Genomic DNA, 20,524 nt, shown 5'->3' on the forward strand with positions numbered 1-20,524 from the left:
CTATTCCACAGCACTACATAGAGCCATGACAACATGGAACTCTATTCCACAGTACTACATAGAGCCATGACAACATGGAACTCTATTCCACAGCACTACATAGAGCCATGACAACATGGAACTCTATTCCACAGTACTACATAGAGCCGTGACAACATGGAACTCTATTCCACAGTACTACATAGAGCCATGACTACATGGAACTCTATTCCACAGTACTACATAGAGCCATGACTACATGGAACTCTATTCCACATCAGGTAACTGATGCAGCAGTAGAATCAGATTTAATAAACAGGTAAAAATACACCTGATGGAACAACGGGGACTGTGAAGAGACACACATCAAGGTACAGACACATGCAAAGGCACACATTGTGATAGTTGTATTGAACATGTGGTGTTGTTGACATGTGATGGTGTAGGGATGTTATATGATGTACTGTTTGATCTTAAGTTCATTCAGTACAAACATAGTTCACTTTTTTAAATCTGTTGTTTTATATGTAATGTGGATGGTTTGGTGTGTTTGGACCCCAGGAAGAGTAGCTGTTGCCTTGGTAAGAACTCATGGGGATCCACAATAAACCCCAGGAAGAGTAGTTGCTGCCTTGACAGGAACTAAGGGGGATCCATAATAAACCCCAGGAAGAGTAGCTGTTGCCTTGGCAGGAACTAATGGGGATCCATAATAAACCCCAGGAGCTAATGGGGATCCATAATAAACCCCAGGAAGAGTAGTTGCTGCCTTGACAGGAACTAATCCATAATAAACCCCAGGAAGGATCCATAATAAACCCCAGGAAGAGTAGCTGTTGCCTTGGTAGGAACAAATGGGGATCCATAACAAACCCCAGGAAGAGTAGCTGCTGCCTTGGTAGGAACAAATGGGGATCCGTAATAAACACAAATACAAACTATTCCCCAGGTCGGTGCTTGTAAATGAGAATGTGTTCAGGCAACTTCCCTGGTAAAATAACAGTTAAAAAAAAATGTTTACGTAAAGACCGATGGCCTCTCATATCTTAACGATCCAGACCAAAATGTCGGCCCTCTACATTGTAGAAGTGACTTGATTGATTGAAGTATTTGGAGTGTGTCCTACCATGAAGTTGTTCTCAATCTGTTCATACACTCGATCTAGAGCAGCCTCCCTGTTGCCCATAGCAACACTGGCATCCTTGTGCTTCTTAGCCCAGGCGTCAAACTCCTGCTTACTGATATCCTTATAACACAAACACAGGGTCCGGAGAGTCTGGTTGGCAAAGATCTACAATGGAAGAGAATGATGCACCAATGAAAAACATGCATCGTCTATTTTTCGAGAAACTATTTGAGCTCAAGTTTAAATTTGTTACGTGACCACAATGTCCGAGCTCAGAGTTCAACAACACGTCGAACTAAGGCCACTGCAACTCCACATAGACCTCTGCTGTACGACTTTGAGCCTCAAACTATGACGCCAGAATGTGGCCCCTGGGCAAAAGGAGTTTGGCACTCCTGCCATATTAATAAAAAAACACCCCAGAACAGATATTGTTGACTCACATCCAGAGCAGTCTGGGTCACTTCCTTGTGTCTGGAGTTAGGAGAGAGGCGTTCGTAGATGACCGTGTCTGCTCCTTTACAGTACAAACGGATCCGGCCATCGGGGAACCTCACTGTGTGTGTGAGAGTGAGTGAGTGAGTGAGTGAGTGAGTGAGTGAGTGAGTGAGTGAGTGAGTGAGTGAGTGAGTGAGTGAGTGAGAAGACAGCACATTAGGGAGATGGTCACAGTGAAAGGGTTAATTTTGCAAAATTTCAACTTTCCCAAAGTTCCCCAAAAATCCTGGAGGATAAAACAGGGAGGTTCCCAGAGAGGGAATAAAACAGGGAGGGAATAAAACAGGGAGGTTCCCAGAGAGGGAATAAAACAGGGAGGTTCCCAGAGAGGGAATAAAACAGGGAGGTTCCCAGAGAGGGAATAAAACAGGGAGGTTCCCAGGGAGGGAATTCTCCAACTAGGAATTCGAACAAACCTGGGAACTCCAAAATATCCAGAGTTTTTACAACCCTACATAAGTCCCAGGGATCACAGACTTAAAAAACAGTCACTCACGGATGATGGACATGCGTTTGCGGTCACTATTAAAGTCGAGCAGGGCCAGCACCTCGTAGGTCATCTCCTGGTCCATCTCGCTGATGGTGATGGTGTCCTGGGTACGGGACAGGAACACAAAACCGAAGTTCCTGGCAGCCGTCACCAGAGCTCCCTCGTCAGGAGAGGCTGCCTGGTACACCAACTCATCTGAGGATTGAGGACAACAGACGCACATCAACTCTGGGGTCAGAGGTTATGTTACACCTGTATTATAGACTATTCATCAGTGTCTGTAGTGCACTAAACTAAGACTACCAGTTTGTGTATGTTCCTGTTAAATAAATATTGGGCCGGTTCCCCCAGACAGATAAAGATCGATCCTGGTCTAAGAAACATTTTCAACAAATTCTTCATTGAGCATGTTTTCCCCCCCCCGTTTAAGAACCAGGCTTTTTCGGTGTCCGGGATACCAGCCCATTATGTATAAATCGGTGACGTCTGAACTTTGACCTCTAGCATCACTAGAATACAGGTTGTCGAATGCTCACCTTCTTTCTGCTCCACCATGACAGTGTGACACAGAGACAGCAGCTTGAAGAACTCCAGCGTTTCTTTGTCTTTCTTGGACCGGATGCAGGCCACCAGGGAATGATCAAGGTACTCAAACTTGCTGTCTGCGTACTTGTTCCAGCTGAAATCCACTGGCTGTGAAGTACCGAGGGGAAGAAATGACCATCAACACGATGCTACAGATACTCGGAAGGCCAGTTTCCTGGACCCAGATTTAACCTAGGTCCTGAACTAACTACACTTTCACGCTTTTTAGTCTGGCTGTGAAGTACCGAGGGGAAGAAATGACCATCAACACGATGCTGTGACAGATACTCGGAAGGCCAGTTTCCTGGACCCAGATTAAACCTAGGTCCTGAACTAACTACACTTTCACGCTTTTTAGTCTGGCTGTGAAGTACCGAGGGGAAGAAATGACCATCAACACGATGCTACAGATACTCGGAAGGCCAGTTTCCTGGACCCAGATTAAACCTAGGTCCTGAACTAACTACACTTTCACGCTTTTTAGTCTGGCTGTGAAGTACCGAGGGGAAGAAATGACCATCAACACGATGCTACAGATACTCGGAAGGCCAGTTTCCTGGACCCAGATTAAACCTAGGTCCTGAACTAACTACACTTTCACGCTTTTTAGTCTGGCTGTGAAGTACCGAGGGGAAGAAATGACCATCAACACGATGCTACAGATACTCGGAAGGCCAGTTTCCTGGACCCAGATTTAACCTAGGTCCTGAACTAACTACACTTTCACGCTTTTTAGTCTGGCTGTGAAGTACCGAGGGGAAGAAATGACCATCAACACGATGCTACAGATACTCGGAAGGCCAGTTTCCTGGACCCAGATTTAACCTAGGTCCTGAACTAACACTTTCAAATGGGGAATCTCCATTGAACACGCTTTTTAGTCTGGGACTATGCTTGATCCGAGTCCAGGAGCCTGACCCTGAATAGTTTTATTTTAAAATGTGATCTCTCGCAACAGACGTTGAAATGTAAAGCGTTTTGAATAGCAGAAACAGTCATGTTACACCGTGACAATCGGAATAGAACGGTAACCCTCACCTTTCCACGATTCAGAGTCACTCCCTCGGCAGTGGTGGGGTCACCTGGCAAAATGAAAAGCATTGGTTAGTTGTTATACTTAGTCGTGTAACACAGGCATCTTCACAACATCTTTACATCATTTTTGTCATGTCTAACACAAATGCAGTGGACCAGAATGTCCATCCAAGCCAGGATATAAGTTTAGCATGATACACTGCAGTACCCATAATGCTCTGTACAACCTATCAATTTTTATCTTCCTGAAGATGTTCTGCTCTTCTCCTTATCAATTTTTTATTTTTATTTTACCTTTATTTAATGAGGCAAGTCAGTTTTCAATGGCGGCCTAGGAACAGTGGGTTAACTGCCTTGCTCAGCGGCAGAACGACAGATTTGTACCTTGTCAGCTCGGGGATTTGAACTTGCAACCTTCCGGTTACTAGTCCAACGCTCTAACCACTAGGCTACCTTGCCCTGCCGCCTCTACACTCTAACCACTAGGCTACCCTGCCGCCCCATCAATACATGGTGTCAGAAGCGAAAGGACATTTGTCTAACCGAAGGTGCGTCCGGCGATGGTGCATTTCTTGAAGGCCATGATGTTCTGCGTGAGGGTACCGGTCTTGTCTGAGAAGACGTACTCGATCTGACCCAGTTGTTCGTTGAGGGTGGTGGTACGGGCCTTGGCTGGCGTGTCTTTCTCTTGGTAGTACATCTGAAGGTCCCAGTTGATGAACTTCGACTGGCCCAAACGAATCACTTCCACACTGGACAGGAAGTAGAGGAAATAACATCATGACAGTCAGGTTAGGAGAAATTATCCAGGTTGACTTTTTTTCCCCCATCAGAAACACAATTTATACGTGTTAGAATAGGATAATTAGAACATTAAAACAGCTGTAATAAAGTCTAATAAAGTCTGTGGAAGTAGACTTCAAGTCTTAGATCGAGACATATTCAATGTTCTAGTTCTAATGTTCTAGTTCTAAATGTTCTAATGTTCTAATGCCAGCTGACATTAGCCTCAGGTAAACTGACGTCTGTGTGTTAGGATAATTGGAACTTGGATATATGACCATTGCTGATCCTGAAAACAACCATCTCTTCTGAGATCGAGGGTAATAGAGGGTACAGGTGCGAGCTCGCCTGGGTTTTGTGACGACTCACCTGACGTAGAGGGAGATGGGAACCATGGTGTTGAGCACGATGATGTACCCCCAGAAGCTGAGGAAACCTCTGTAAGAAGCAGTCTGATCCTTGCCATCTTTCAGATACCAGGCCCTGCTGCCTACCTCCTCGTACCAGAAGGAGTTTCCGATGGCCAGGCCAGCACACACCAGGATCAGGATCACAAAGATCTGGCGGAGGAAGGAAGGGATGAGCTTTGGGAGGGAGTTCTTCCACTGTCTCTCTATTCTCACAAGCCACCATCAAGCATGTACAGAGCCTTCAGAGAGAGTATTCACACCCCCTTGACTGACTCCGCATTTAGTGTGTTAAAACAGCCCGAATAAAACATGTATTCAATTGAGATTGTGTCTCTGGCCTACATACAATACCCCACATAATGTTGTGAAATTATGCTTTTGGAAATGTTACAACAGATTAATTAAAAATGAAAAACTGAAATGTCTTGAGTCAATAAGTATATTGAAGCCCTTTGTTATGGCAAGCATACACTTCACTTTACAAGTAACATAACAAGTTGCATTGACTCACTGTGTGTGCAATAATAGTGTTAAACATGATTTTTGAATGACTGCCTCATCTCTGTAACACACACACATACAGATAATTGTAAGGTCCCTCAGTCCAGCAGTGAATTTCAAACACAGATTCAACCACAAGGTTCTTCCAATGCCTCACAAAGGACACCTATTGGTAGATGGGTAAACATAAAGGAGACATTGAATATCCCTTTGAGCATGCTGAAGTTATTAATTACACTTTGGATGGTGTATCAATACACCCTGTCATTACAAAGATACAGGCGTCCTTCCCAACTCAGTTGCCGGAGAGGAAGGAAACCAATCAGGGATGCCCCCATGAGGACAATGTTCCTTTTAAAACAGTTATAGAGTTTAATGGCTGTGATAGGAGAACCTGGAGAATGGATGAACAAAATTATAGTTCCTCCACAATAGTAGCCTAATTGACAGAGTGAAAAGGAGAAAGCCTGTACAGAATAAAAATATTCCAAAACATGCATCCTATTTGCAACAAGGCACTAAAGTAATACTGCAATACGAAGTGTTATGTTTGGGGCAAATCCAACAACATCCCTGAGAACCACTCTTCTTATTTTCAAGCATGGTGGTGGCTGCATCATGTTATGGGTATGCTTGTCATCAGCAAGGATTAGGGAGCTTTTTAGGGTAAAAAAAAAACAGAATAGAGCTAAGCACAGGCAAAATCCTAGAGGAAAACCTGGTTCAGTCTGCTTTCCAACAGACACTGGGAGACAAATTCACCTTCCAGCAGGACAATAACCTAAAACACAAGGCCAACTATACACTGGAGTTGCTTACCAGGAAGAAAGTGAATAGCCCTGAGTGGCCGAGTTATAGTTTTGACTTAAATCTACTTGAAAATCTATGGCAAGAAATAGAAAATGATCAACAACCAATTTGGCAGAGCTTAAAAATGGGTTCATATTGCACAATCCAGTGAATTTTTTATTTTATTTTAATTTTACCTTTATTTAACCAGGCAAGTCAGTTAAGAACAAATTCTTATTTTCAATGATGGCCTGGGAACAGTGGGTTAACTGCCTGTTCAGGGGCAGAACGACAGATTTGTACCTTGTCAGCTCGGGGGTTTGAACTCGCAACCTTCCGGTTACTAGCCCAACGCTCTAACCACTAGGCTACCCTGCCGCCCCCAAAAAAAGAAAAGCTCTTAGAGACTCACCAAGAAGACTCACAGCTGTAATCGCTGCCAAAGATGATTCTATCATGTATTGACTCAGAGGCGTAAATATCTCTAAATTTGATATCTGTATTTAAAGTCAATATATTTGTTAAAAAAAAATTTTAAAAATCACTTTGTCTTTATGGGCTACTGTGTGTAGATGGGTGAGCAATTAAATGAATCCATTTTGAATTCAGGCTGTGACAACAAAATGTAGAATAAGTCATGGAGTATCAATGCTTTCTGAAGGCACTGTAGATGGCTGTTATTAAGAGACTTCATTTCATACAAGCTGAAATATTGCGAGGGGATGATTGAGTGTACCACTTACACTATACACCATGTAGTTCATCAGCTCATCGATTTTAGTCCTCTTGAACCTGGTCTTGCCCCCATTCCTCATGATTTTCGTGTCAGCGCCTACAGCAGAACGGTGAACAAACAGCAGAGTAAAGGGTTTGGATGAGATTAAGTCCAAGGCAGCAATATTTGCAATATGACCGTGGTCGTTGGCGTGTGTTCGTTGGTTCCGAAAAGTGTGTTCTTACCTGCGAAGATGACCAGTCCGTGACACTCGTCAGTGTTTCTGATCCTACATCCTCTCAGCATCATATTGTCCAGATCCAGAGGGAATCGGTCTTTCCTCCAACGCATGGTCCCCGTGAACTTATCCAGACGGTTGTTAGGCTCCTCACACACTATCATGGCTGTACGGAGAAACAAGACAACACACTATCACGGCTGTATAAGGGAACAGTGACCACACTATCATGGCTGTACGGAGAAACAAGACAACAGTGACAACACACTATCCTGGCCGTACTAGGGAACAGTGACAACACACTATCCTGGCCGTACGAGGGAACAGTGACCCCGCTATCCTGGCCGTACGAGGGAACAGTGACCCCACACTATCCTGGCCAGTGACCCCGCTATCCTGGAACAGTGACCCCGCTACCTATCCTGGCCGTACAGTGACCCCGGGAACAGTGACCCCACCTGGCCGTACTATCCTGGCCGTACGTGAGGGAACAGTGACCCCGCTATCCTGGCCGTACGAGGAATCCTGGCCGTGAACAGTGACCCCGCTATCCTGGCCGTACCCCCGCTATCCTGGCCGTGACCCCGAGGGAACAGTGACCCCGCTATCCTGGCCCCGCTATCCTGGCCGTACGAGGGAACAGTGACCCCGCTATCCTGGCCGTGGCCAGTGACCCCACTATCCTGGCCGTACGAGGAACAGTGACCCCGCTATCCTGGCCGTACGAGGGAACAGTGACCCCACTATCCTATCCTGGCCGTGCGTGACCCCACTATCCTGGCCGTGCGAGGGAACAGTGACCCCACTATCCTGGCCGTGACCCCACTATCCTGGCCGGGAACAGTGACCCCACTATCCTGGCCGCCGTGACCCCACTAGGCCGTGCGGGAACAGTGACCCCGGACTATCCTGGCCGTACGAGGGAACAGTGACCCCACTATCCTGGCCGTACGAGGGAACAGTGACCCCACTATCCTGGCCGTACGAGGGAACAGTGACCCCGCTATCCTGGCCGTACGAGGGAACAGTGACCCCGCTATCCTGGCCGTACGAGGGAACAGTGACCCCGCTATCCTGGCCGTACCAGTGACCCCGCTATCCTGGCCGGAACAGTGACCCCACTATCCTGGCCGTACGAGGGAACAGTGACCCCACTATCCTGGCTATCCCCGCTGGCCGTACCCCACTATCCTGGCCGTACGGGAACAGTGACCCCACTATCCTGGCCGTACGAACAGTGACCCCACTACCCTGAACAGTGACCCCACTATCCTGGCCGTACGACAGTGACCCCACTACCCTGGAACAGTGACCCCGGCCGTATGACCCCACTATCCTGGCCGTACGAGGGGAACAGTGACCCCGCTATCCTGGCCGTACGAGGAACAGTGACCCCGGCTATCCTGGCCGGGAACAGTGACCCCGCTACCCTGGCCGTGCGAGGGAACAGTGACCCCGCTATCCCCGCTGGCCGTACGAGTGACCCCGCTATCCTGGCCGTAACAGTGACCCCGCTATCCTGGCCGTACGAGGGAACAGTGACCCCGCTATCCTGGGAAACAGTGACCCCGCTATCCTGGCCGTACGAGGGAACAGTGACCCCGCTATCCTGGCCGTACGGCCGTAGGGAACAGTGACCCCACTATCCTGGCCGTACGAGGGAACAGTGACCCCGCTATCCTGGCCGTACGAGGGAACAGTGACCCCACTATCCTGGCCGTACGAGGGAACAGTGACCCCGCTATCCTGGCCGTACGAGGGAACAGTGACCCCACTATCCTGGCCGTACGAGGGAACAGTGACCCCACTATCCTGGCCGTACGGGAACAGTGACCCCACTAACAGTGACCCCGCTATCCTGGCCGTACGAGGGAACAGTGACCCCGCTATCCTGGCCGTACGAGGGAACAGTATCAGAATGAGTTTCAACTTGTTACGATGAGGTGTTGCAAGTCCTTTCTACTCATTCTATTTCTATGGCTCACACCATCATAGCTGGGGGTGGTGAAGGAAACCGTGACCAGGCAGAGTCTAGCTAGCTGCACAGCTAGACAGGATATATTTGACAAACAATGACTGCCACCCTGGGTGACCCCATAGTTTACGACTGCAAATACATCTGGAAGACACTAAAAGGAATCTCAAGATTCCACTCTCATCTGCACACGCTCTCTAAAATAATATTGTGACACTCTCCATGTATTTTCTCTAGTTACAGTACAGCAGTATGTTACCGTCAAACTGTGCCAGCTGGCCCTCCTCCTGCAGTCTCTCGTCTGTCACTTTCAGACCCATCTTGAACTTCAGGTTGGTTTCCCTGAAAAATCAATGAACGTACTTTAATTTTCCAGTGGACTTCTACAGTATGCAGGGAACATCTATCTTAGTCCCAGATCTGGTCTCGCTTATTTGGCATGCTAGCACAAACAGACTGGTACTCAGGCTAGGGAGCATCTGTACATTTAAAGAAACTAAACCATGTTAGCCTTTTGATAACCTTGTTTGATTAATCAAACAATTATCAATATAAAATCAACAGGCTTAAAACAGACCGACTACAACAAGTCTCAGCAAACCCTTTTTTAATCCAACTTCAGCTCTTAAAATGTTTATGTTTACACAAAAGGCACGTCCTGTTAATGTAATTTCTCCTGTTATCAAGGAACAGTTGTTGACAACCCCATTATGAAATGTCAGATTACACAACAAGGTTTGAAGACATGGGCTGTGTCCCAAATGGCAACATATTCCCTAGATAGTGCACTACTTTTGACCAGAGCCAATAGGACTCAAGTGCACTACTTTTGACTAGGGCACATAGAATATGTAAGATATAGGATGCCATTTGTGACAGGAAGGTCAATACATTTACTTGTATTAGAGAACATCTTACCCATCGAGCTCGGCAGTTTCCACATAACAAAGACTGTTGGGGTTTGAACTGGACAACAACAGTATGTCGGCCTAAAAAAAACAATTTTAAAAAACAAATGATCAAATCATTTTTTGGGTTACTGAATTATAAAATGGCTGGTTGGTTTCAATTCAATCAAATGAATAATACATTATGAAATGTAAAAATTTTTTTTAAAGGAACAGAGTCGAAGAACAAATAAATGACATTACCGGGATGTGACCATTTTTCTTCAAACGAACCACATCACCAACATGGATGTTCATCCACTTTGACTCTTGAAACCTGGGTTTGGAAAAAGTTTCAGTCATTTTTTCCCCCCATTCTTTATCATGTTCAAAACATGAAGTTCATCTTGTTGATGCATAGCACAGACAATACAATAAACAAGGTAAGAGATAACAAAAAGGTACACTGTTGCACTATGGAGATCCAGAACACAATACTGTTCTGGTTTCTATGTTCACACCATAGACTTAGATAGACGACTCCTCTTTGCATCTGTCCCATTATGGTGTCAGAGCTTCTTCTTTTACTACTTCTATGAGTTGGTAAACAAACAGAAAGGGTGCACACTGCCACCTGGAGGCTGTTGTTTGAACAGGTATAAAGACAAGGATGGCGATTTACTGCCACCTGCAGTCATAGAATGTTGGCACATAAGTATAACTCATTGGCTGATCCCTCCTTATGACCTGGATGGAATCATGTGATCCTTCCTTAACCTATAGAAAGTCCCACCCAGTTGACTCCTTCAAAATGGTGAAAGCCCTCAATGGCACTGCAGGGTCAATTCCAAGTACATAACTATCCATGTCTATGGTTCATCGTCCTCATTACCTGCCATCCAGGAGGACATCACACTTCCTGTTGTTGATCTCCTTGTCCATCCTGTGGCGGGCCTATTAGACGGGGAGGGAAAACACCAGCCAGGGTTCGGAATTACACTAATGGACCACAGTGAGCTCTTCACAACAAAATGTAGTGTACTGCACATGACAATGGGGGGGGGAGAAACATAAATAAAAAGAGGCCTTTTTCTTAGTTGCAGGTGGTTCCGCAAATTATTATATAAAAATATATTTTCTCCAAAAAGAATAAATTGGGACAATAATGGAGGTTATAAACAATTGTAAATTAATTTATACAATGAAAAGTGTTGAACAAATATCCATCTGTAATGAAAGGCCTTTAATCTGTTACATTCACTGAGAATATTGATTCTGAAATTTGACCTCTAAAATATTTTATGTTAAAGAATTCCGCGACTCCGCGAAAGCTGGTACTCAAGAGCTTATGACGTTGATTTGGTGGTGCCCGGAAAGGAAAATATTGGGAACTACTGATCTATAGGACACCACGTTTCGGCGCCAAGACTTTGGGAGAAGAGTGAAGAATTTGATGTAGCCAGCGAGAAGTGGATGAGTCACGCACCAGATCGTCCACTAGGTCTTTGATGGCTGTGATTCCCAGCACCAGAACTAAAGGCACTAAGGTCGTGTACCAAGGCAACGTGGTGATCTCAGGAATAATCTAATGAGAGAGGAATAATCACAAGAGTGTATTATTAATATCAAAGTCCGTTACTTTAACATTCAATCTAATCCAATCTGGTGATCCCAAGAACAGGAAAAAAAATAATAATAATATATTAAAAAGGAAATAAAATAAAAAACATTGTTACAAATTAATATCACAGAAACTATTACTTCATCATTCAATCAAACACGTTCAGAGGATTCAAGGCAGCAGTGATCACAGGAATAATCACAGAGTAATAATCACAAGAGTGTATTATGGAATAATGATCACAGGAATAATCTGATAATGGGCGAAGAAAGGAAAGTACAACCATTTCTAGTCTATTGATACACCCTGACCTGTGAACCCGGTGCCAGGATGAAGTGACTAAAGGGGCCCGTTGAAATCGGTGGGGTTAGCCTTGTTACCAGTTTCTTAAACAAATCCACTCCATGTCATGTGCCAAATGGCATGACCTGACATTTGGCAATTCATTTAAACTGCTCGCAGTACCTCCAGGCTCTGATCAGGCCCTACACCCTACACAAGGGCACTGCGTTCATCCACCTCTGGCCTGCTCGCCTCCCTACCACTGAGGAAGTACAGTTCCCGCTCAGCCCAGTCAAAACTGTTCGCTGCTCTGGCCCCCCCAATGGTGGAACAAACTCCCTCACGACGCCAGGACAGCGGAGTCAATCACCACCTTCCGGAGACACCTGAAACCCCACCTCTTCAAGGAATACCTAGGATAGGATAAAGTAATCCTTCTCACCCCCCCTAAATGATTGAGATGCACTATTGTAAAGTGGCTGTTCCACTGGATGTCAGAAGGTGAATTCACCAATTTGTAAGTCGCTCTGGATAAGAGCGTCTGCTAAATGACTTAAATGTAAAAATGTAAATGTGTCAGCGCCACTGCAACTGTGCACAAGTGACTTCAAACTTGATGACGTCTCACCTGTCTTTCCCCTCGCTGTCTACGGGAACCCAAAGGAGTCATACCTAACCGCCTTAGTGGCTTTGCATTCCCTCCCAACACACACCGCTCTGTCCATTGTGCTAACACAGCGCAGATACAGATTATTTTTGTGCCAACCTGTCACTCAATTGTAACTTCTTTTTTTTTTAATACACAGACATAAAAGTAAAACTATGGGGGTGAATGTTTGAACTGTGGGGGGGGAACTGCCCCCCCCCCCCCGTGTTTCTGCTGTCCAATAACACATCACTCATTGCTCATGCCAGGGCCATTATGTGTTATATGATGATGTGTCAGTATTTACATTTATGTAAATTCATTTAAACTGCTCGCAATAAAAAAAAACAAGCCAATCGCAATCCTTCCATCCATAGTGTAGTAGAAGTTGGGATGTCTCACAGAAGACTCTTTGCTGTCAGTGGAACCCCACAGTCTACCACAGAAGATTCTTGTAAATCAGTAAGGATGTAAGACAGGATGTAAGACAGGATGTAAGACAGGATGTAAGACAGGATGTAAGACAGGATGTAAGACACAGGATGTAACACACAGGATGTAACACACAGGATGTAACACACAGGATGTAACACACAGGATGTAACACAGCAGACTGACCTGTAGGATGAGCAGGGCCAGGAAGTAAAGGTTGGCAACTCGTTTGAACTGCTCGAACAGATTCAGTGGGATGAACGTCAAGGCGTTATATTTGTACGTCTTGATTCCATTCCCCTACAAACAAAACGAGAAGGACAAGTACACAAACACGGTCAAAAACAAGGCAACAGTAAACATGACGACAACCCCCCCCCCCCGATGCAGCCCCTCCCAGCCCCCTCCAACCCACCTCCCTCTCGGGCCAATTGAGATATCACATGACTAACAAATTACAGTTCTCATGTATGAACACACATTATCCATTATATTGACCAAACACTCGAGTGGCCACTCGAACAAATAAAACAAAATATATATATTTTTTTTTAAATGGAAGGCAGTTAGCCTTGTTACCAGTTTCTTAAACAAATCCACTCCATGTCATGTGCCAAATGGCATGACCTGACATTTGGCAATGACAAGGAATGGCAAAGTGTGTTACTCGACACACTCAGAGTTTCTCTCTCTCTCTCCCCCTCTCTCTCTCTACTTCCCAACACCTTCTCAGTCAAACTAAATGGAGCGTTCAGGGCTGCTGGTAGGCAGAGGATCATTTCCATAAACAAACTGCAGCCACAGTATTGAGAGAAGGAGGCAAATGATCCGACAAAAACAACACGTGTGTCCACTCCAGTCCCAATTGGCATCCCATTCCCTATATAGTGCACTACTTTTGACCAGGGCCCATAACTGGTTTAGTGTTTCTAGGGGAATAGGGTGCCATTTTGGATGTAACCCTGCATCTACAACACCTCAGTAATAGGTTGGGGAGTAGGACTCTAAGACTTTATCTGGACTATTTCATTGGAGTTAACATGATGCTAAAGTAATTGTCAGTGACCTTAAGAGTATAGTCTTTAACCAAGGGCACGTAAATAAAACATTGGCCAGGCTAAGTACCATTAAAAGGATAGGGGTGGTCTTAGGGGCGGTCTTAGGGGCGGTCTTAGGGGCGGTCTTAGGGGCGGTCTTAGGGGCGGTCTTAGGGGTGGCGCTTAAAGAGACAATTTTTTTTTCTCCCCTTATTCAATTTATCCAGTCAGATTAACTCGTGGATCCCATGATAGCTTTCTGACGATCGACACTTGGGAGTGTGCATGGGAGTGTGCATGGGAGTGTGCGAACACGGACTATTCTCATGATGACTAGTAGAGATCATCATTATTATTATTTTTTTAAATAAACATTTTAGATATCAGGAAATTATTTTAACGATATAAAATCGCAATATTATTTTTTGACAATGTCAAATGTTCTTCCGTCAAAGCTTGTTCTCAATCTTTTTAAAATAGTGAGCCAACTTGTTTTCAGAATTTTCTCATGGATCTCGTCTCTCTGCTGCAGACATATGGTGAGCAATATGTTCGGAACATTGAATCGTAATATCGATTTGTAATACACATATAATCACAATACATATAGAATCACAATACACATAGAATCACAATACACATAGAATCACAATACACATAGAATCACAATACACATAGAATCACAATACACATCGCATCGGGACCTGCATACTGTGATAATATTGTAGCGTCCCTGGTGACTAACAAGTAAATGAACCCAAAAGAAAGGTAGTTGGATCACCACAGGACAGGTGATAAACTGGTAATCAAATGGCTTCCCGGACCATTTGCATTGTGTCCAGCCACCACCTCAAACCCCTCCCCGCCAATCCCTCAAAGCCCTCATGGCCAGCCTATGAGACACGCGTATCAGCAGAGCGAAGAGGAAGTAGAATTAACTCACCGTCCGTGATGCACTGTATCCGATACGGCGTCAACAATGACGACAATTGAATGAAAAAAAAGTTGTGTATGAGGTGATCCAAAAGGATGAAATCTTGACGTTAAACACCTCGTGTTGAGCCATTGCATAGGTAGATTTTATTTAGCCTGTCCACAAACGTAAAACCACCAAAGCACATGACATGGCTGGGTTTCTGTCTTAGTCTCTACCTTTGAAAAGGTTGTGTTGCCAAACCTACCAGCAGCTGTCATTACTCCGACACAACCTGCTGTTGCCAGTAAATATTTAGATAGAAAAAGATGAGATGAAGGTTGTGTTCATTAGGCTCAAAACAGTCAGCTACTATGTCTGAACTTCTCCAATAAGCAACACTTGTTTTTCCATTGGCCTAATGAACACGGCTCATGCCTGAACTTCTCCAATAAGCAACACTTGTTTTTCCATTGGCCGAATGAACACGGCCCATGTCTGAATCAGCAGTTAGGGGTGGAACAATATGATTTCTAATGGTGGAACCGGAGAGAGGTGACTTACTGCGTACTTGCTCTTCTTGAGACACAAAAGGTATTTTTTCTGAAACTCTGGCAGGTTACAGAAGGCTCTGTCGTTCGCTTTGACACTCCAACCAGACTCTGGAAACACACCAACAGACAGTCACACTCTGGAAACAGACACTCTGGAAACAGACAGACAGCCAGACTCTGGAAACAGACAGCCAGACAGAGAGCCAGACTCTAGAAACAGACAGTGAAACAGACAGCCAGACTCTAGAAACAGACAGCCAGACTCTAGAGACAGCCAGACTCTAGAAACAGACAGCAAAACAGACAGCCAGACAGACAGCCAGACTCTAGAGACAGACAGCCAGACTCTAGAGACAGACAGCCAGACTCTGGAAACAGACAGCCAGACTCTGGAAACAGACAGCCAGACTCTGGAAACAGACAGCCAGACTCTGGAGACAGCCAGACTCTGGAAACAGACAGCCAGACTCTGGAAACAGACAGCCAGACTCTGGAAACAGACAGCCAGACTCTGGAAACAGACAGCCAGACTCTGGAAACAGACAGCCAGACTCTGGAAACAGACAGCCAGACTCTGGAAACAGACAGCCAGACTCTGGAAACAGACAGCCAGACTCTGGAAACAGACAGCCAGACAGATAGCCAGACTCTGGAAACAGACAGCCAGACAGACTCTAGAAACAGATAGCCAGACTCTAGAAACAGACCAACAGAGAGTCAGAGGGAATATGCTTGAATGGTGAAACTGGTACATTTCTAAACAAATCAAAAAGGTAGGGCCTCATCGGTGTGTTCTCAGATTGTCTAATGGAAGAGGTGTTTGTGTGGCTGTGTGTGTGTGTGTGTGTGTGTGTTCTGCAGCTATTCTCCAGTGTCTGCTCCCAGTCTCTCACCGGTGCTCTTGACCTCCTCAGGCTGTGGCCCCCCTGGGGGCCCCTCTTCGTCTGAGCCGGGGTCCAGCTCATCATCCGTCTCGTCGTCACTGTACGGCATGACCTCATCGTCAGGGCCCAGTGACCCCTGGGAGTCTGATCGCTCCCGACTCATGGTAATGAGACGTCTGGAGGTCGCTCACTGGGGGGGGGGGGGTGGAGAGATTATTTTTACCATTGTTTAATTTCCCTTTTACAATCAGAAACTAATGTGCCGTCTAATTGTGGCGAGAGAGAGAATCTAATGTCATGTGGATTTGGTCAACGAAGGAGTAGGACAAACCACCAGTGTTATCTAGAAGCACCAGCTGTCGGCCATTTAGCCAATAACAGTCATTGTCAGCCGGCTACTTTGAGTTCATAAATTAACTGCAGCTCAGAAACAGCATGCCTCCTGGGCTTTACACACACACACACACACACACACACACACACACACGACAGTGTCTAGGGTTTACAGAGAATGGTGCGACAAACAAAACAACATCCAGTCAGCGGCAGTCCTTTGGGTAAAAACAGCACGTTGATGAGAGGTGGAAGGAGACTGGCAAGAATCGTGCACGCTAACAGGCCCACCTACAAACAGACAAATAACAACACAGTGCAACAGTGGTGTGCAGAACGGCATCTCGTCTGTCCTTATCACGGATGTGCTATTGCAGCAGGCGACCACACCGGGTTCCACTCCTATCAGCTAAAAACAAGTGGCTCTAGTGGGGCACGCGATCACCAACACTGGACAATTGTAGTGAAAAAATAAATTGCACACGTCCAACGAATCCCAGTTCCTGTTGCGTCATGCTGACGGCAGAGTCACGATTTGGCGTAAACAGTGTGAGTCCATGGCCCCATCCTGCCTGGTGTCAACGGTACGGACTGGTGGCAGTGGTACGGACTGGTGGCAGTGGTACAGGCTGGTGGCAGTGGTACAGGCTGGTGGCAGTGGTGCAGGCTGGTGGCAGTGGTACGGAGCTGGTGGCAGTGGTGCAGGCTGGTGGCAGTGGTGCAGGCTGGTGGCAGTGGTGCAGGCTGGTGGCAGTGGTACGGAGCTGGTGGCAGTGGTACGGAGCTGGTGGCAGTGGTACGGAGCTGGTGGCAGTGGTACGGAGCTGGTGGCAGTGGTGCGGGCTGGTGGCAGTGGTGCGGAGCTGGTGGCAGTGGTGCGGGCTGGTGGCAGTGGTGCGGGCTGGTGGCAGTGGTACGGACTGGTGGCAGTGGTACGGGCTAGTGGCGGTGGTACGGAGCTGGTGGCAGTGGTACAGGCTGGTGGCAGTGGTACAGGGTGGTGGCAGTGGTACGGAGCTGGTGGCAGTGGTGCAGGCTGGTGGCAGTGGTGCAGGCTGGTGGCAGTGGTGCAGGCTGGTGGCAGTGGTGCAGGCTGGTGGCAGTGGTGCGGTGGTACTGGTGGTGGCAGTGGTGCGGGCGGAGCTGGTGGCAGTGGTGCAGGCTGGTGGCAGTGGTGCAGGCTGGTGGAAGTGGTGCAGGCTGGTGGAAGTGGTGCGGGCTGGTGGCGGTGGTACGGGCTGGTGGCGGTGGTACGGGTTGGTGGCGGTGGTACGGGCTGGTGGCGGTGGTACGGGCTGGTGGCGGTGGTACGGGCTGGTGGCGGTGGTACGGGCTGGTGGCGGTGGTACGGGCTGGTGGCGGTGGTACGGGCTGGTGGCGGTGGTACGGACTGGTGGCGGTTTTTCAATCCAGGTACTGGGTAGCTAAAGGGGTACACCTTCCTTTTGTCCTGACACTACAAAGCTGTTTCAGATTATCAACGTATCAAGCTTTGACGATTTAAATCAAGATGTGTAGTGCTTAGGCAAATACTAAAATGTGCACCACTTTGTGTCTCATGACCAGGAAACACTGCTCTAAGCTAGGCTACTACAGGACAAATGATCAGGAAACACTGCTCTAAGCTAGGCTACTTCAGGAAACACTGCTCTAAGCTATGCAGGCTGGTGGTGGCAGTGGTACGGGGGTGGTGGCAGTGGTACGGTGGCAGGGTGGCAGTGGTACAGGGTGGTGGCGGTGGTACGGGCTGGTGGCGGTGGAACAGGCTGGTGGCAGTGGTACAGGCTGGTGGAAGTGGTACAGGCTGGTGGAAGTGGTACAGGCTGGTGGAAGTGTAAAGGTGTAGGGAATGTTTTCCAGGGCACTCCTCTAAGCTAGGCTACTACAGGACCAGGAAACACTCCTCTAAGCTAGGCTACTACAGGACCAGGAAACACTGCTCTAAGCTAGGCTACTACAGGAAACACTGCTCTAAGCTAGGCTACTTCAGGAAACACTGCTCTAAGCTAGGCTACTTCAGGAAACACTGCTCTAAGCTAGGCTACTTCAGGAAACACTGCTCTAAGCTAGGCTACTTCAGGAAACACTGCTCTAAGCTAGGCTACTTCAGGAAACACTGCTCTAAGCTAGGCTACTTCAGGAAACACTGCTCTAAGCTAGGCTACTTCAGGAAACACTGCTCTAAGCTAGGCTACTTCAGGAAACACTGCTCTAAGCTAGGCTACTACAGGAAACACTGCTCTAAGCTAGGCTACTACAGGAAACACTGCTCTAAGCTAGGCTACTTCAGGAAACACTGCTCTAAGCTAGGCTACTACAGGAAACACTGCTCTAAGCTAGGCTACTACAGGAAACACTGCTCTAAGCTAGACTACTTCAGGAAACACTGCTCTAAGCTAGGCTACTACAGGAAACACTGCTCTAAACTAGGCTACTTCAGGAAACACTGCTCTAAGCTAGGCTACTTCAGGAAACACTGCTCTAAGCTAGGCTACTACAGGAAACACTGCTCTAAGCTAGGCTACTACAGGAAACACTGCTCTAAGCTAGGCTACTTCAGGAAACACTGCTCTAAGCTAGGCTACTGATCAGGAAACACTGCTCTAAGCTAGGCTACTTCAGGAAACACTGCTCTAAGCTAGGCTACTACAGGAAACACTGCTCTAAGCTAGGCTACTACAGGAAACACTGCTCTAAGCTAGGCTACTACAGGAAACACTGCTCTAAGCTACTACTTCAGGAAACACTGCTCTAAGCTAGGCTACTTCAGGAAACACTGCTCTAAGCTAGGCTACTACAGGAAACACTCCTCTAAGCTAGACTACTACAGGACCAGGAAACACTGCTCTAAGCTAGGCTACTACAGGAAACACTCCTCTAAGCTAGGCTACTACAGGAAACACTGCTCTAAGCTAGGCTACTACAGGAAACACTGCTCTAAGCTAGGCTACTTCAGGAAACACTGCTCTAAGCTAGGCTACTACAGGACCAGGAAACACTGCTCTAAGCTAGGCTACTACAGGAAACACTGCTCTAAGCTAGGCTACTACAGGACCAGGAAACACTGCTCTAAGCTAGGCTACTACAGGAAACACTGCTCTAAGCTAGGCTACTACAGGAAAAACACTGCTCTAAGCTAGGCTACTACAGGAAACACTGCTCTAAGCTAGGCTACTACAGGAAACACTCCTCTAAGCTAGGCTACTACAGGACCAATGCATGGGTGTGGTGCTTTGTCTACAATGGTTCAAGCCCAGGACAATACAACAATGGGTATGGAACTGAACTGGCAGCTGGAAGGCTCCCAAGTACCATCTCCTCCAATTGTGCTCTTGAGCAAGGCACTTAATCCCGCACAATTGCTCTCCACCCAGGGGGGGGGGTGCTGCACTGCGAGGTGTTGGGAGAAGCAGGAAAAACACATTTCCTTTCTAACCAATGGACAATAGAAGTATTGATTGTTCTGGTCACAAGATGACTCTGCACATCTCCACAACCACGCCCCTTGCCTCTATTTCACCACATATATATGTCTCGTATTGTTCTACACTGTCTTTACTGTATGCCTACTGTGTCAATGTGCCATGTAAACGATCCTGTATCTTCAGAACAAATCAACTGAGGTCATTTATTAACGATGCCTACTTCAATATTTGACATTGTGAAAAGACTCGAATGTCTCCATTTACGCTGCCTACTTTGAATCTTTTTAGTGAATGACTTGTTTTATTGCGAAAGGTTGTGATATTGGGAAAGACTCATATCGTGTTATAACATGTTCACTTTGCCAAGAAATGAGAGAGCTGAAATG

At 46.6% G+C, this 20,524-nt stretch overlaps 1 protein-coding gene across 1 annotated transcript in view; it reads right to left on the reverse strand.

The window, feature by feature from the left end:
* LOC135518407 (phospholipid-transporting ATPase IC-like) overlaps positions 1–20,524 on the reverse strand; it is a 53,316-nt gene that overhangs the window by 19,491 nt on the left and 13,301 nt on the right. Inside the window, exons 2-18 of the mRNA XM_064943580.1 lie at positions 16,390–16,570; positions 15,507–15,604; positions 13,179–13,292; positions 11,498–11,596; positions 10,904–10,965; positions 10,276–10,348; positions 10,043–10,113; positions 9,384–9,466; positions 7,157–7,315; positions 6,940–7,028; positions 4,866–5,056; positions 4,257–4,465; positions 3,717–3,760; positions 2,630–2,786; positions 2,100–2,288; positions 1,549–1,661; positions 1,106–1,270 (exon numbers count right to left, since the gene is read on the reverse strand). Coding sequence (XP_064799652.1) covers positions 1,106–1,270; positions 1,549–1,661; positions 2,100–2,288; positions 2,630–2,786; positions 3,717–3,760; positions 4,257–4,465; positions 4,866–5,056; positions 6,940–7,028; positions 7,157–7,315; positions 9,384–9,466; positions 10,043–10,113; positions 10,276–10,348; positions 10,904–10,965; positions 11,498–11,596; positions 13,179–13,292; positions 15,507–15,604; positions 16,390–16,543 — 2,070 coding nt within the window. The 5' untranslated portion in view covers positions 16,544–16,570. The remainder of the gene's footprint in view (positions 1–1,105; positions 1,271–1,548; positions 1,662–2,099; positions 2,289–2,629; positions 2,787–3,716; positions 3,761–4,256; positions 4,466–4,865; positions 5,057–6,939; positions 7,029–7,156; positions 7,316–9,383; positions 9,467–10,042; positions 10,114–10,275; positions 10,349–10,903; positions 10,966–11,497; positions 11,597–13,178; positions 13,293–15,506; positions 15,605–16,389; positions 16,571–20,524) is intronic.

Source organism: Oncorhynchus masou, chromosome 28 (genome assembly GCF_036934945.1).
Source record: "Oncorhynchus masou masou isolate Uvic2021 chromosome 28, UVic_Omas_1.1, whole genome shotgun sequence".
NCBI lineage: Eukaryota > Metazoa > Chordata > Actinopteri > Salmoniformes > Salmonidae > Oncorhynchus > Oncorhynchus masou.